Source organism: Lycium ferocissimum, chromosome 9 (genome assembly GCF_029784015.1).
Source record: "Lycium ferocissimum isolate CSIRO_LF1 chromosome 9, AGI_CSIRO_Lferr_CH_V1, whole genome shotgun sequence".
NCBI classification, from domain to species: domain Eukaryota; kingdom Viridiplantae; phylum Streptophyta; class Magnoliopsida; order Solanales; family Solanaceae; genus Lycium; species Lycium ferocissimum.
Genome location: NC_081350.1, coordinates 58122526 through 58135839, shown reverse-complemented (window position 1 = coordinate 58135839; position 13314 = coordinate 58122526). Strand labels below are relative to the sequence as shown.

Here is a 13314-nt window from a genome sequence, read left to right as displayed (position 1 = left end):
TCTCTTAGCGTGCACAATTTACTTACTTAACATGCGTCTTTAGACACATCTTTCTTAGTTTCACGCTTAGCTAATAATAATAATAATAATGAATAAAAGTATCTTTTTCCATAAACCAGGAAATTCCCCGCTAGCCTGGTATAGGACTAAAATGATTAAAATTGAGCGAGGCTCAACTGAGACTCCTTAGATATTGTGGACCTCTATTACCCTTTAAGCTATTTTATATGCTCGGACTCAACTAGCTCTTTATAATAAAATACTCAGGCTTGACCCAAAAATGTGTTGGCAGCAACAGAAAAATGAAGTCATGTAGTTGTAGAGTTCGCCTCCACTTAGTGAATATAGCAAAACAATGTTTTAGTTAATTTCTCTGGGTGAATCAATTAATTAACCGAAATATCGCTAAATAAATAAAAAGAAAACAACCAGTCAGCTGCATACAGCCTAGAATTGCATTGCCCTTGCTTCACATTTGCAAGAAACGACTGAATTAAAATCATCCCTTTATAATCATCACATTTCAGCCGCTTTAGGCCAAACTTTGAACAATACAGCTTAAACTAAAATTATAAGAGATTCACTTGTCGACTAATTATAGGAAAATGCCAGCAGCACAGTTTGAATCACTTTGCTACAACGTTTCCACTACAAAGAATTATATGAACCTGCAGACTAATGAATAAATTATATGAATCTTGGTCGAATAAAGTTTGCAAGTTGATATATCCAAAACAGATTCTAGCAATCGGATCAAAAGTGCTATATTCCTAGCAAGCACCTAAAAGAACACTACACCAAATTGCTTGCAGAGGACCCACAATGAAAGAGATGCATTTTTAGCAAGCAACTAAGACAACACAATTAAGATTTAATAATCGTCTCAACTTAGTTCATCAGCATATGATCAAATCCTCCTGCTTGTAGACCAACACGGGCGCCATTAACATTGTGAATCAATTGTTGTAGCCACCTCCTCGTTGTAGGGTCCTCCTGTTGAGCATAAGGAAAATGAACCCATCATCGATAGAAAAAAAACAAGGGTCTATAATAACCATAGGTAGAGTCCATGATATTCTTGATTGAGAGAGAACTACGAGCTTAGTGAAAAAGATGAAGCACTTGAATTGAAAATGTACATACACGAAGACAACTACTGAAGGTGGCATCTCTAAGCATATCCGGTAGACCACTTCTTAGTGCATCACATGCCCTGACATAAACCGTGCACATCAGCAATTGGTCAAGGTGCATCGTAAGAAGTGGCTGATCATTTGTACATAACAAAGCTGAAGGGATATTTGAAGTGAAGAAGTTTCACCTTTGATTATCTGACAACCGAAGATAGCACCTAATTATGTGCTTCAGTAATCTAGATGAAGGCTGTTCAGCAAGTGCACCAACCATATTCCCCAAAACTCGGCCTACAGCAAAAAACCTTTCTGCTGTAGTACATATGTAATCCAAACCCACATCATCTAGGAGTATTTTTTGCACAATGAAAGTTGCAACCTGCCAGAATGTCTCAAAATTAGATGTATGGAAAAGCTGATACAAACTGAGGGAGGATGTATCTGGGAATAATCAAACAGGATGTAGAATAAAAAAGGGTATCAATCATAACTAGAATATAATTGTGCAGCATAAGTTGTCTTTTGTTTTGGTATCTCAAGAATATGATAACGATATTATGATTGTATGACCAAACATAAAATTCATTTACAAGAGAAAAGAAGGGATATGAGGAAGCACTAACTGTTTTTGACAGTTCACTGCCCATCTCCATCGTGCGCAGGCACAGGGGAATTATTTCTGTTGATAGTAGAAAACTGATAACTTCAGTATCATCTACCTGCAAAGAAATCACAGTAAGTCAGCGAAAATGGAGAAGCACAAATGCCATGAGATGCATATGATGAATATTGCACTTTAACAAATGAAATTTCATTAAGCAGAGCTATAAAAAGTAATTGCCACATGTTTAATATATCGCATATTTGGACAATATCTCTAGGTATCATAAATAGCATCTTTAGACTCTCAAATTGTACTTACCATGGTTTGCTTCTCATGCTTTCAGTGATCCCCAGTACATATATTGTAATATGACATTAATCTTGAAAAAATACTAAAGAAGAGACGATATGTGCAAAATACAGTATGAATATTACCTTCACAAGGGCACCAATCACACCTAAGCTAGTAAGCCTCAGATATTCAAAAGGTCTTGATTTGCTTGTTGTATTTAGAAACGGGTACAAGTACAAAGGAATATGCGCTGCAGTTTGGAACATTTTGTCAGATTAGGTGACAGTAAAAGCACACCCAAATGACAACTCCAACTTATCATCACACTAATGTTGTTGCAGATCTTGAAACATGCATCACAAAGTAGAAAAAGGTTTAAGTATTTCGTGAAATCAAGAGAAAGTAGAAATCATGAGCTTTCACCAAAATAGTCCATTTAGTATCACACTTCAACCAATTTAATCCTCTCACAGATATAATCCTCCAAGTATGTAAGAGTTCAGCACTTTTCGTCTCAAACCTGACGGATTAAGGAATTTCGATTTGCAACATCACATGCCCGCATGACTAACCTCAATAAATCCCCAACTGATGAGCCCTATCTGAAAAATAATCCTATTTTGCTCCAATCTGGGAGCCGCAAATTGAGGAGAAATTATAGAACCTGAGACTGAGACTAAAAGAAAAGAAATTGCACCAGAAAAAGTTCCTTTGCACGACTGCTCCACTTGAGAAGTTCCCGTTTATACTTTATACAGCTATGTTTATGCTGTATTTCATCTACTAAAACCGAAATCACGTGTTCAACTCATCCGAGAGAAGTGCAATCAATTCTTTGTTGGTTGTTGATTTGGAAGACGTTGATACATAAATTAATCATAATACCTTAAAACCGCCATCAGTAAATGAGCGTAGAGTCCATATTACCAATACTTTCATGTTCATATCCAATTTTCACTTTCTAGTAAAAAGATAAAGATAACAAAAATGAGCCTTGCTTCAATGTGGAGTTTGCTGATCCTCCGAGGGCACAGAGACAAAAACAGATAGATGAGAACTGAGAATATCCAAATTTTATATCAGAGGAATTTGATTTTCATTTCCAAGCAATTCAAGCAAAAACAACTAAACCCCACTAAATATCTGTTTCAGCATGAATCTTACAACACTCACTAAGAAACAGATCAGTGAGATTAAGCCATTTCGCCACTAAAGCACCGGCTCAACTGAATATCACTAGACAAAATGGTAACCCTTCTGACATTAACGGCAAACAAGTTGGTGACCTCAAAGAGATCCGCCAAGTAGGACTCAGCAGCCTCATGTGCTGCCACAGAAGTGTTCTGGGATCTAACATCACCATTGAAATCCTGAACTACTTTTCTGACCAGCCTATGCGAGGGGAGCTTCCAGATCAGAAGCTCAGTGCTATTCTAGTACTTACAGATCTCCCTGGGACTATCGCAGCAAAGCGGGAGGGCTTCTTCACTCCTCCGATGGAGGAAGAAATTAATCGAGTTAAGGTCATGAGGAGTGGCTATTTTTCCCTCAATTTAAGCAAAGAAACCTAGGATTTTTCCCCAATAGAATTATCAGGACTGGGCATTTATTAGGTTGATCATATGAGGCACATGTAAAGAAGCAAACCATTAAATTTCTTAAAGAGATATTTGAGGATCAAATTTTCCGTGTTATATATAGGACCATTTCGGCAGCAAAAACTCTAGAAATCACACTCGAGTTGGATTCTCCTAATTATCATCACACGGAAGTTGTTGCATATCTTGGAAACACATCAAGAGTTGAACGGATATGTAAGCGTGTTTCTTTAAGGGTTACAGTATATGTACTCATGGATAATGGAGAGTTAGATAGCACAGCTAATAAAACCCATTTGTTTAAGTAGATGCTCCAATGGACATGAGGCCACAAGCATATAAGTCGTCGTCTTCTTTTATGTATCATTCTGGATGTTGGGAGTGGCAAGAAAGGTAGGTGTCTACTGCTTGATCTCCAGTTAAAAAAAATCAACAGAGCAACAATGATTTTATGTTTGAAATATACAAAAAAGAAACTTTCCCATAAAGATTTATCTAGACAAAACTGACATCAAATTGATTCTAAAGGATTCCATGTCAGCATTGTTCGTGAAAGCAACAAGTACATCGAAGTGCAACTGCAAATGAAAGTAAAACCAATTTCTACCATTTATGCAACCTTCAAAAATAATGTAATAAGACAATTCAATACAGTCAAAGGAATTTCTCATTGCCGTAGTTTATGATCCATGATTCAACTGCAAAGATGTTCTTAATGATGCACTGTATGCATGACTACATAACTCAATATGATATGGATGTACAAGGATATTGCATTTTCTTTCCCTTAAATAAACCCAATCCACTTAAAAGTAAAGCCAAAGAGGCTTTGCATACAAAAAGGCCAAGATGATCACCATTGAGCAAAACCCATTAAAAAGGGGGAAAAGGATTACCATTGAGGAACAACATTCTGGTGTCGGGGTGAGAGGCTACACACTGCAAAAAAAAAAAAAGGAAGAAAGACAGCATCATTAATTGGACATTTGACCTGCATAAGAATTAAATGAACAATTATAGTGATCACGATTCCAAAAGCATATGTATTATAATTTTTTTTTATTTTTTTTTGGATCAAGAGCATATGTATGATAATATTTGACACTTGAAAGTAATTTAAGATATGCAATATGTTCCAAGTGTAATAGAAATTGAAAGAAATTTGCTCTCAACAGGAAATGCAAAAGCTATCATATATAGGATTTGAACAATATGCAACAGTCAACTGGGTTAATGTGAGCCCACCAGTAGGCTGTTCTCTTACCTTTATCCCCTCTTGATAGATAAAAAGCCCAAACAAATCCAATTCTACATCCTACTGCTGAACAAATACTCCTAAAGGAAAGCATTTTCCTTAACAGAAATCTATTACTTATTATGATGGAACATTACATGGCAATACTCATTACTTTACAAATTGTTGATGAGATGAGCAATGGAAACAGCACAAGGATTCAACTGATACCTGAAGAAGTGCTAAAGCATTACAAACTCTATTAGATTGTGCTGGAGTCAGGTTCGGCGGCGACAAAACAGGGTAGATGGAAACTATCTCCTGCAAGCATGTAATGGACGTAAACTTACAGCACATAGGAAAATCAATACAGAGAAGAATTCCAAGTAAAACTTTAAGAACTTGAAATCAAGCGGTTGGGATCCATTTTCTATTATAAGTATCTCGTTTCAATGTCGAGATAGAACAAATCTGTCAAGGTGGGAAATAGCCAGGTCGATACTTCCCTAAAGGACCTCTGAAAGGTCATTCTCCAGCAAGTTAGACTATGCTTCAATTAACCTTTTTCTTTGACATATTGTAGTTTGTGTTACTCAACAGATTTAAAGTATCTGCTTAGCTGGAGTTTTAGGATGTCGGAAGTGTTGGATGCTCAACAAAGATGAAGATTGTTTGCACATGAATTAAGCTCCTTTCTTGTCATTTATCTTGGACAAACAAGGAAAAAGCATCAAGATTATCATTTAGTACTTTCACTGTACACTCCGACCAGTTTTCACCATACCATCATTTTACATTTCTTTTTCTCACCCACCAACAAGAAAGTAATCCAATTCAGTATTCAACTAAACTGTCACTCATTATCCAGTTTCCTTCACTAAATAAGCAAAACGCCACTCGCTGAGTACAAATTACAGGAGCGAAAGAATCAGCAAAAGCAATCGGGGACCACAGCTCTGTCCGACCCCACACTCACCCTACACCCAAAACTTCACAAACCTCTTTTATCATCACCAAGAATTCACATAAATTTTCAGTTTTTACCATTTGTATTTCTCACTCGTCCCATGAAGTAAAAGTTACCATGCAAGTTCTTCTCCCGAATTTCAGCTTAAATTAATTGATAACAGCTTTCCAGAATGGCATTCTACATCACTCCGCTGCTATTTCACAATTTTCACCCCTTCATTTGATCCGCTTAGATTCTAGCTCATTCTTTTGTTCAAAAGTACCTAGCCAGGTTTCGGTCTGTACAAGAACATTGAGATGTTTCACTGAGTCCTTCCTTTTAATGTCACAAAGTGTAAAGCACTACCAATTTAACAGTAGGGCACAAGAAATTTGTTCAAACAGATGGAGGATATGGCAGTGTTACAGTCCTAAGCTGGTATTGTTTCGAGCATGTGCATTACTGGCAGATGGGATAAAATCTGAAGAATTAGAATGAAACACTTCAAAGATTACCTGTAAGAGCGCAGCAGTAGTACCAAATGAGTTCCATAGTAATGGGGCTAAGTCCTGAAATAATTCCCTCTTCTGGAAAAGGAAAACAAGGTTAACAATTTTGTTTTTGGTGGGATGGGGGATGAGGGAGGGGGCAACTTAGAATGGAAAAAGAAAAAAAGTTGAAAGACTATCTAGTACGAAACATTAAACATTTTCTCACATTGTGCACAAATATCTGTAGACGGACGAAGAGAGGTTAGAGAATAAATAAGTCACTGGGGCAGACACTATATAATTCGCTGTTAATATTGGAAGAAGAAGAAATTAGTGATTATTCTCCACAATCATATCAGTTGCAACCAAAGGGAGAAGACTGGAATTTAAAGTCAAGCACTCAAGCTCTAATGTTGTTCAATTTGCTTGACAAAGAAGACTGCTGAGTAGTTGGGTATGCTTGAACAGAAATTTTTCCAGTTTATATCACCAGTATTCATGGTAGGAAGAGTATTCTGTGCTTGTAAGCACATCTGCAGTCACTAATTACAAGTATGATGGAAGAAATCCACCAAGAAAAGGGTTCAGCAATCCAAAATTCCCCAATTTGCTCAAGGAAAACTATAATTTTTCCACATCTGATGCAGGGAAACCTACAAAGGAAAGGTTTTAATTTATGTAGCTGGTGCTATCTATGCTAAGAAAGTTCTGAAACTGCGAATAATTTATTCTTACATTGCAAATAAGTTGAGTATGTTTGGTGCATGTTCCTGAAACTATATGGAATTCAGTGGGTAATGCCAGGCAACTTAAACCAAGCATTGTGCAGCTGGCAAGGCCAGAGATAAGGAAGAAACAGAAGCTGATATGGAAGAAATCCCGTTATGCATTATGTGAACTGTTTGGTTAGAGAGAAACAGTAGATGCTTTGAGGGAAAGGAGGAAAATATTGCTTTTGTAATACTATAAGATGTATCCAACATCTAAACTATGGTGTAGGCCTTCTCTTATTAATGATGTTGATATCATGCTAAATTTCGTCGAATCATTAGAGTTATAAAGGGCACCACAAATCTTATGTATAACTCAGTATGTCTTGGTACTGAAGTTTTACTAATAAAAGAAATTACTATTTCTTACTTATCAAAAAATTCCATTTATTGCCTTTCCTTTCTCACTGAATCGAAACTCCTACAACAGATAGATAATATAAGTAAGCTAACATGACAATTCAATGTTATTAAAGGCTCGCTAAGAACTTGATGTCCTGCATCTTAGGCACTTCATAGGAGGTGTTTCCGTGTCGGCACTCTATCTCGAAGGAGTTGGCACAAAGCAATAAATATAGCTGGTAATGCAATATCTTAATTGTTAATGGAAGTTTGTGGTTGGATTTGTTAATGCTTAGGCATAGGAAATTAGAAACTTAGTATACGAAAAATAGATTTACATGAGTTTTCCTTTCATAGTGTAGGTTTTTCAATTCTTGTTCACATAATTACTGTAGGTGCTTATAGTTATTTGTTTTTAAGTGCGTATATAGATTTAAAATATTTTCCTTATTTGTGCCTTTCATTACTAAAACTCGTCACTTAATTGCTCTTTGCGCTTAAAGCTACAACAGACCTCGGCACTTCCCTATGCCCTTGACAAAACTGCAACTATTCTAATTGTTGGATGCTATAACCTCTTTATTGCTTATGTATCACTTAAAAAAGAGTAGAATAAAGTAATTGCTAAAAAATCATCTGTACACTAACTTGAGTATAATTTCAAACAGTTTCTCTTTTTCTTTACTTTTTTTTATCTAACAGTACCAAGTAAAAGTAATTTCCATCTTATAGTTCGTAGTTGTTCTCAATCCAGTATTCACTAAAACCTAGTATACTAGAAAATAAAATTCAAATCTATAAAGGAAAACAGAAGTAGATAATAATTAAATCATATCTTCCCAGACACGATCTCAAGAAGGTTTTGCCTATACATGTTTTTATATCTTTTTGTCCATTTTTGGGGACTGGAAGCTACATATGATTGGGAAGAAAAAAAAAAGCTAACAAGGAAGGTGACTGCCTCTTGCAAAGTTGGAAGGCAGTTCTTTATTAGTTCAAATATCCAATAGCCTATAATTGGAAATAGACAAATTACCAATAACAATTCCATAAATTGTACTCATGCATATTTGTTACTCCTTAATATACATAAAACAGGTAATAAACCTAACAACTAATGTATCTTCCTATCACAAAAGCAACACATATATCCCCAAAGATGACAATTCACTACTGTATTTCCTTTTCATATTTTGGTATGCTTTATTGAGCCGAGGATCCATCGGAAACAACCTCTCTACCTTCACAAGGTAGGGGTAAGGCTACGTACACACCACCCTCCCCTGACCCCACTTGTGGGATTACATTGGGTATGTTGTTGTTGGCTACAGTCAAAGGAGCTACAAGTATTAGCAAAGGCTCGGATAGGGGTGCACATTCTTAAATCTTAACCAATTTTTAAGGTTTCCCTCACTGTACAAAAGATTAGGGTTTCTCGAAACAAGATATAAAAGCTCACACACCCCGCAGTAAATTGCTTTCATTAGCACCACTCCCCTTCCCAATACTGGAATCCTAAAAGGATAAATTCCTCATTGTATTTCCAAAATTGAACTCTCTGACTAACAACCATCCTAAATAGTTTTCAGAAACCTACTATATCCATCCATTAAAGGGCCAAAATTGCCCCTGTACTTTCCGTCAAGGAGCACTTTTGCCCTCCGTCAATAGTTGGGCTGTTTTTTGCCCTTGCCATCACCAAAAGGTGTCATTTTTGCCCTTTCAGCTAACAGAATCTTAAAAATAAAATGAAAAATTCTTCATATTTCCATAATTAAACTCACCATCCTGAACAAATTTCAAAAACATACTATATCTGTTCATTCAATTCTTTATTTCTTAAAACAATGGTGGTGTTTGGATCAAGTTGATTAATCTACCAGGAAAACCCTACTACAACAAACAAGCACTTGAGGAAATCCTAAGCTCATACTTTTATATATATAGACATACCCAGTGTAATCCCAACAACAAATATACCCAGTGTAATCTCACAAGTGGAGTCTGGGAAGGGTAGAATATACGCAGACCTTAAAGTATTCCGAAATTGGAAAAAAAAAAAATCTAAGCAAACTTATATATATGTGTGTGTGTGTAAGAATTCATTAAAATTGCCCATAATTTAAAAAATACAAATCTTTAAAGTTGAACTCCTTGAGTTTCAATCCTGAACCCGCCTCGATAAGTACTTATATATATATATAGACACTTACAGTATTCTTACAGTATTCCAACAACAACATACCTAATCCCACGAGTGGGGTCAGGGATGTATGCAGTATTCCGAAATAGGACAAAATCTAAGGAAACAATATTCCAACAACAACATACCCAGACCTTACGGTATTACATAAAGTACAAAAAATCGAAGGAAACATATATATAGGTAAATTGAAGAAGGACCTTAGAGAGTTCAAGAAGGGCATTTTCACGAAGATCGGGATTGCTGAGTTCAAGCACAAGTTGTTCTGCTGATTGCATTTTGACAGAAATACTGACCCAAGTTTTTTCCTTACGCCATTATATACATATATAATATAAGTTTTCGTTAATTATATTTTGGTCAAGGATTATTTGAATTCGCAGTGAATTGATAATATTAAAAGTATTAGTTATATCAGATGAAATTAGTTGAATAGAGGTATATGACCCTCGTATCACTGGGGATGGCAAATTGAGCGGCATTTAATTAGATGAAGTTCTTTTTTTTTTTTAGTGAAAGTAAACGTGTCAAACCGATTCGGTTTAACCGGTTCACACCGGTAACCGGACCGGTAAAACCGGAATCGATTGAACCGATTAACCGATTTTGGTTAATCGTATATTATTTACATGTCCGGTTTCAAATTTTTTGAAACCGGAACCGGTAAAACTGGAACCGGACCGGTTAAACAGGTGAAAATTTAAAAAAAAATAAAAAATTATAGATTGGGCTCGAAAATTTGAGATATCAGTTATTGGACGTTGCAACGGTCCATTTGCAAAAAATGACCGTTGCCAAACGACGCCATATACTCATTCCCCCCCCCCCCCCCCCCCAAACCCTCCAAACTTTTTTTTTAACACTTTAACCCATCCCCACCTTTATATAAATCCTTCTTCATTTTCATTTTAATCCACACCAATTCACTCTTCTCTTTCTCTCAAATCTCAATCTCTCAATTATAGTTACTTTGCAACAATTAGCCACTTTAAATTTCTCTCAAATAAATATTATAAAGTCTTATTATAGTTTCAATTATTAATTTTGCAATTATAATATTGTTGGTGGAGTTAGTGATTTTGCAACAATCCGAAGTAGCTTTGGTGGATTTGCAATTCTAGCCGCCTTCACTTTGTTGGAAATTAATCCGGCAATTTGGTACCTTCGTTCCAACTCTATCTTTATTTTTCGCAATTTAATTCTAGCAATTTAATTTGTTGCAATTTATTTTCTTGTGATTTATTTGAGTGTGATTTAAATTAATTCTATTTAATAATGGCAAAGAGATTTAGACGTGGTGCCGGTAGTAGTAGTGGTATTGTTAGGGATGGGCTTAATGAGGAAATATTTGTGGAAGAAACACCTAATTTAGGTATTGATGTTGGTGGAAATAATCCACTTTTAGGTCATGAGGCAATGCAACAATATTTTACCGACACTTTTAATGAAATTGATGATGATGATGATGATGAAACACAAGCCCCCAAAAATCCCATAGAAGATACATGTCCTGCACAATCACATACACAAGACAAACCGCCTAGAACTCGTAAGCTAACCGCTAAAATTTGAAAATTTATGACTAAGGATAGTGAAAGCCAAACAGTTAAATGTACCCTATGTGGACAAGTATTTGCTTTTAGGCAAGAAACTAGTAAGGATGGTGGAACGGGTACACTAAATGGTCATATGAGAAAGAAACATATGGATGTTTGGGGAGAGCAAACGGGTTCAAATGTGGGGGTATTCAAATGACGATAGACCCACGAACCGGTAGAAATTTTAAGTATGACAAGAAAAAAGAGCGTGTAGAAATAGCTAAAATGGTAGCTTATGATTGTTTACCATTTTTCTTTCTTTCGGGTTTGGGGTTTGTTACTTACATTCAACGTTGTTATAATCCGTTATTTGAGGGTATTCCTAGAAGTACTTGTAGAGCGGATGTTATAGATTTGTATAAAAAATATAGATTTTATTTGCGCCATGTATTTAATTCTTTAAATTGTAATGTTTCTCTTACCGCTGATTTAGGTCTTAGTCTTAACAAATTAGATTTTTTTTGCTATTACATATCATTGGGTTGATGACAATTGAATTATACAAAAAAGAATTATAGCTTTTTTATATGATGAAGGAAAAGGTCGTCACGATGAAAATTTTTTAGCGGATTTAATGTCTACTATTATGAGATTTTTTAATATTTATAGAAAAACACTTTGTATTGCTTTAGATAATGCTTCTAATAATACAAAGGCGATTGGTCTTTTAAAAAGAGAATTAAACCCTCCGCTAAAAAATATTTTTCATGTGAGATGTAGTTGTCACATTTTAAATTTAATTGTTAAAGATGGTCTTGAGTGTTTTGACGATTCTATTCAAAAAGTTAGAGATGCGGTTGCGTTTCTTTTTGTAATGCTAATAGGGGAAGACTTAGAGATTTTAAGAATGCTTGTGTGGAAAATAACCTTAGACCTAGGAAAATTCAAGTAGAAATTGAGATTAGGTGGAACTACACTTACATTATGCTACAACAAGCATATGAGTATAGGATTCCCATATAACAAGTTCACAATAAATATAATATTAATAGTGATGATTGGTTAAATTTTACGCATTGGGAAGATGTTAAAGAATGTATTGAACTCTTAGAAATTTTTTATAATGCAACTCTTGCTTTTTCTAAACAATTCTAACCCACAGTAACCGAAATTTTAGCATACTTAGCGGAAATAGCTAGAGTTTTACAAGAGTATAAATATAAACCCGGTTATCAAGCGGCTATTTTTGAAATGATAATCAAATTTAAGAAGTATTTTTTTCCCATCCCAACTTTATTTATATTGGGTTCTCTTTTAAATCCTTGTTTAAAAGTGTCTTATACTAAAACATTGGTTGGTCAAATTTATACATTTTTAGAAATTGAAGAGAGAGTTCGACCATCTTTAGCTGAAACCGAACTCGCTATTGATGACGAGTTTAGAAATTTTTTTACTCATTATTCTAATTTGGAAGAACGTGCTACACCCGTTGCTCCACGCCCTACTACTTCTCAAAGTAGCAAAAAGGGCTTGTCGGGTTTATCGCATTTAAAAGTTTTACATTCACAGCCAACTCCTTCTTCTAGTGCAAACTTTGATGAATATAACTTTTATTTAATGCAGCCAAATGTGAATATCAAGGAACTGGATGAATTGGACGTCTTAGCATGGTGGAAGAAGTACAAGGCAAGTCATCCGATACTCTCAAGAATGGCTCGAGATATCCTTACGGTTCAAGTATCAACCGTGGCTTCGGAGAGCGCATTTAGCCAAGGAAGACAACAAATTGGAGACCATAGACACTCATTATCCGGCTTTAGCTTGCAAGTACTAGTGTGCATTCGCGATTGGATTAGATCGGAGCGACGCAACCAAAACTTAGAAGCGGAGGAAGGCAAAGAGGAAAAAATTGAAGATTTGATAGCAAGTGGACCGGACCAAATGGAAGACTTTGAAGATATCTCCATGACCGAATATGATATAGGGGAAATTAACGAAATGATTCACAATTGGTGATTTTATTATTCTACTATTTCTTTACAACTCATGTATTATTTGCAAGTTAAAAAAAACTACAACTTGCAAATAAATGTTATCCAAGAATGAATAAAATATATGCCTCATTGAGCTTTCTTCTATTTACTTGTGTTCATATTTTTAC

The 13314-nt window shown here is 35.4% G+C and overlaps 1 protein-coding gene across 1 annotated transcript; it reads right to left on the bottom strand.

Moving 5' to 3' along the window:
- Positions 1–595: 595 nt before the first annotated feature.
- LOC132031377 (uncharacterized) lies at positions 596–9943 on the bottom strand. Its single transcript, XM_059421314.1, has 9 exons — positions 9816–9943; positions 6325–6396; positions 5092–5181; positions 4523–4565; positions 2172–2278; positions 1757–1852; positions 1322–1512; positions 1144–1213; positions 596–993 (listed from the first exon to the last, which is right to left on the bottom strand). The coding sequence occupies exons 1-9, from the start codon at positions 9891–9893 to the stop codon at positions 889–891; spliced, it is 852 nt and encodes a 283-aa protein (XP_059277297.1). The 5' UTR covers positions 9894–9943; the 3' UTR covers positions 596–888.
- Between the last annotated feature and the right edge of the window lie 3371 nt (positions 9944–13314).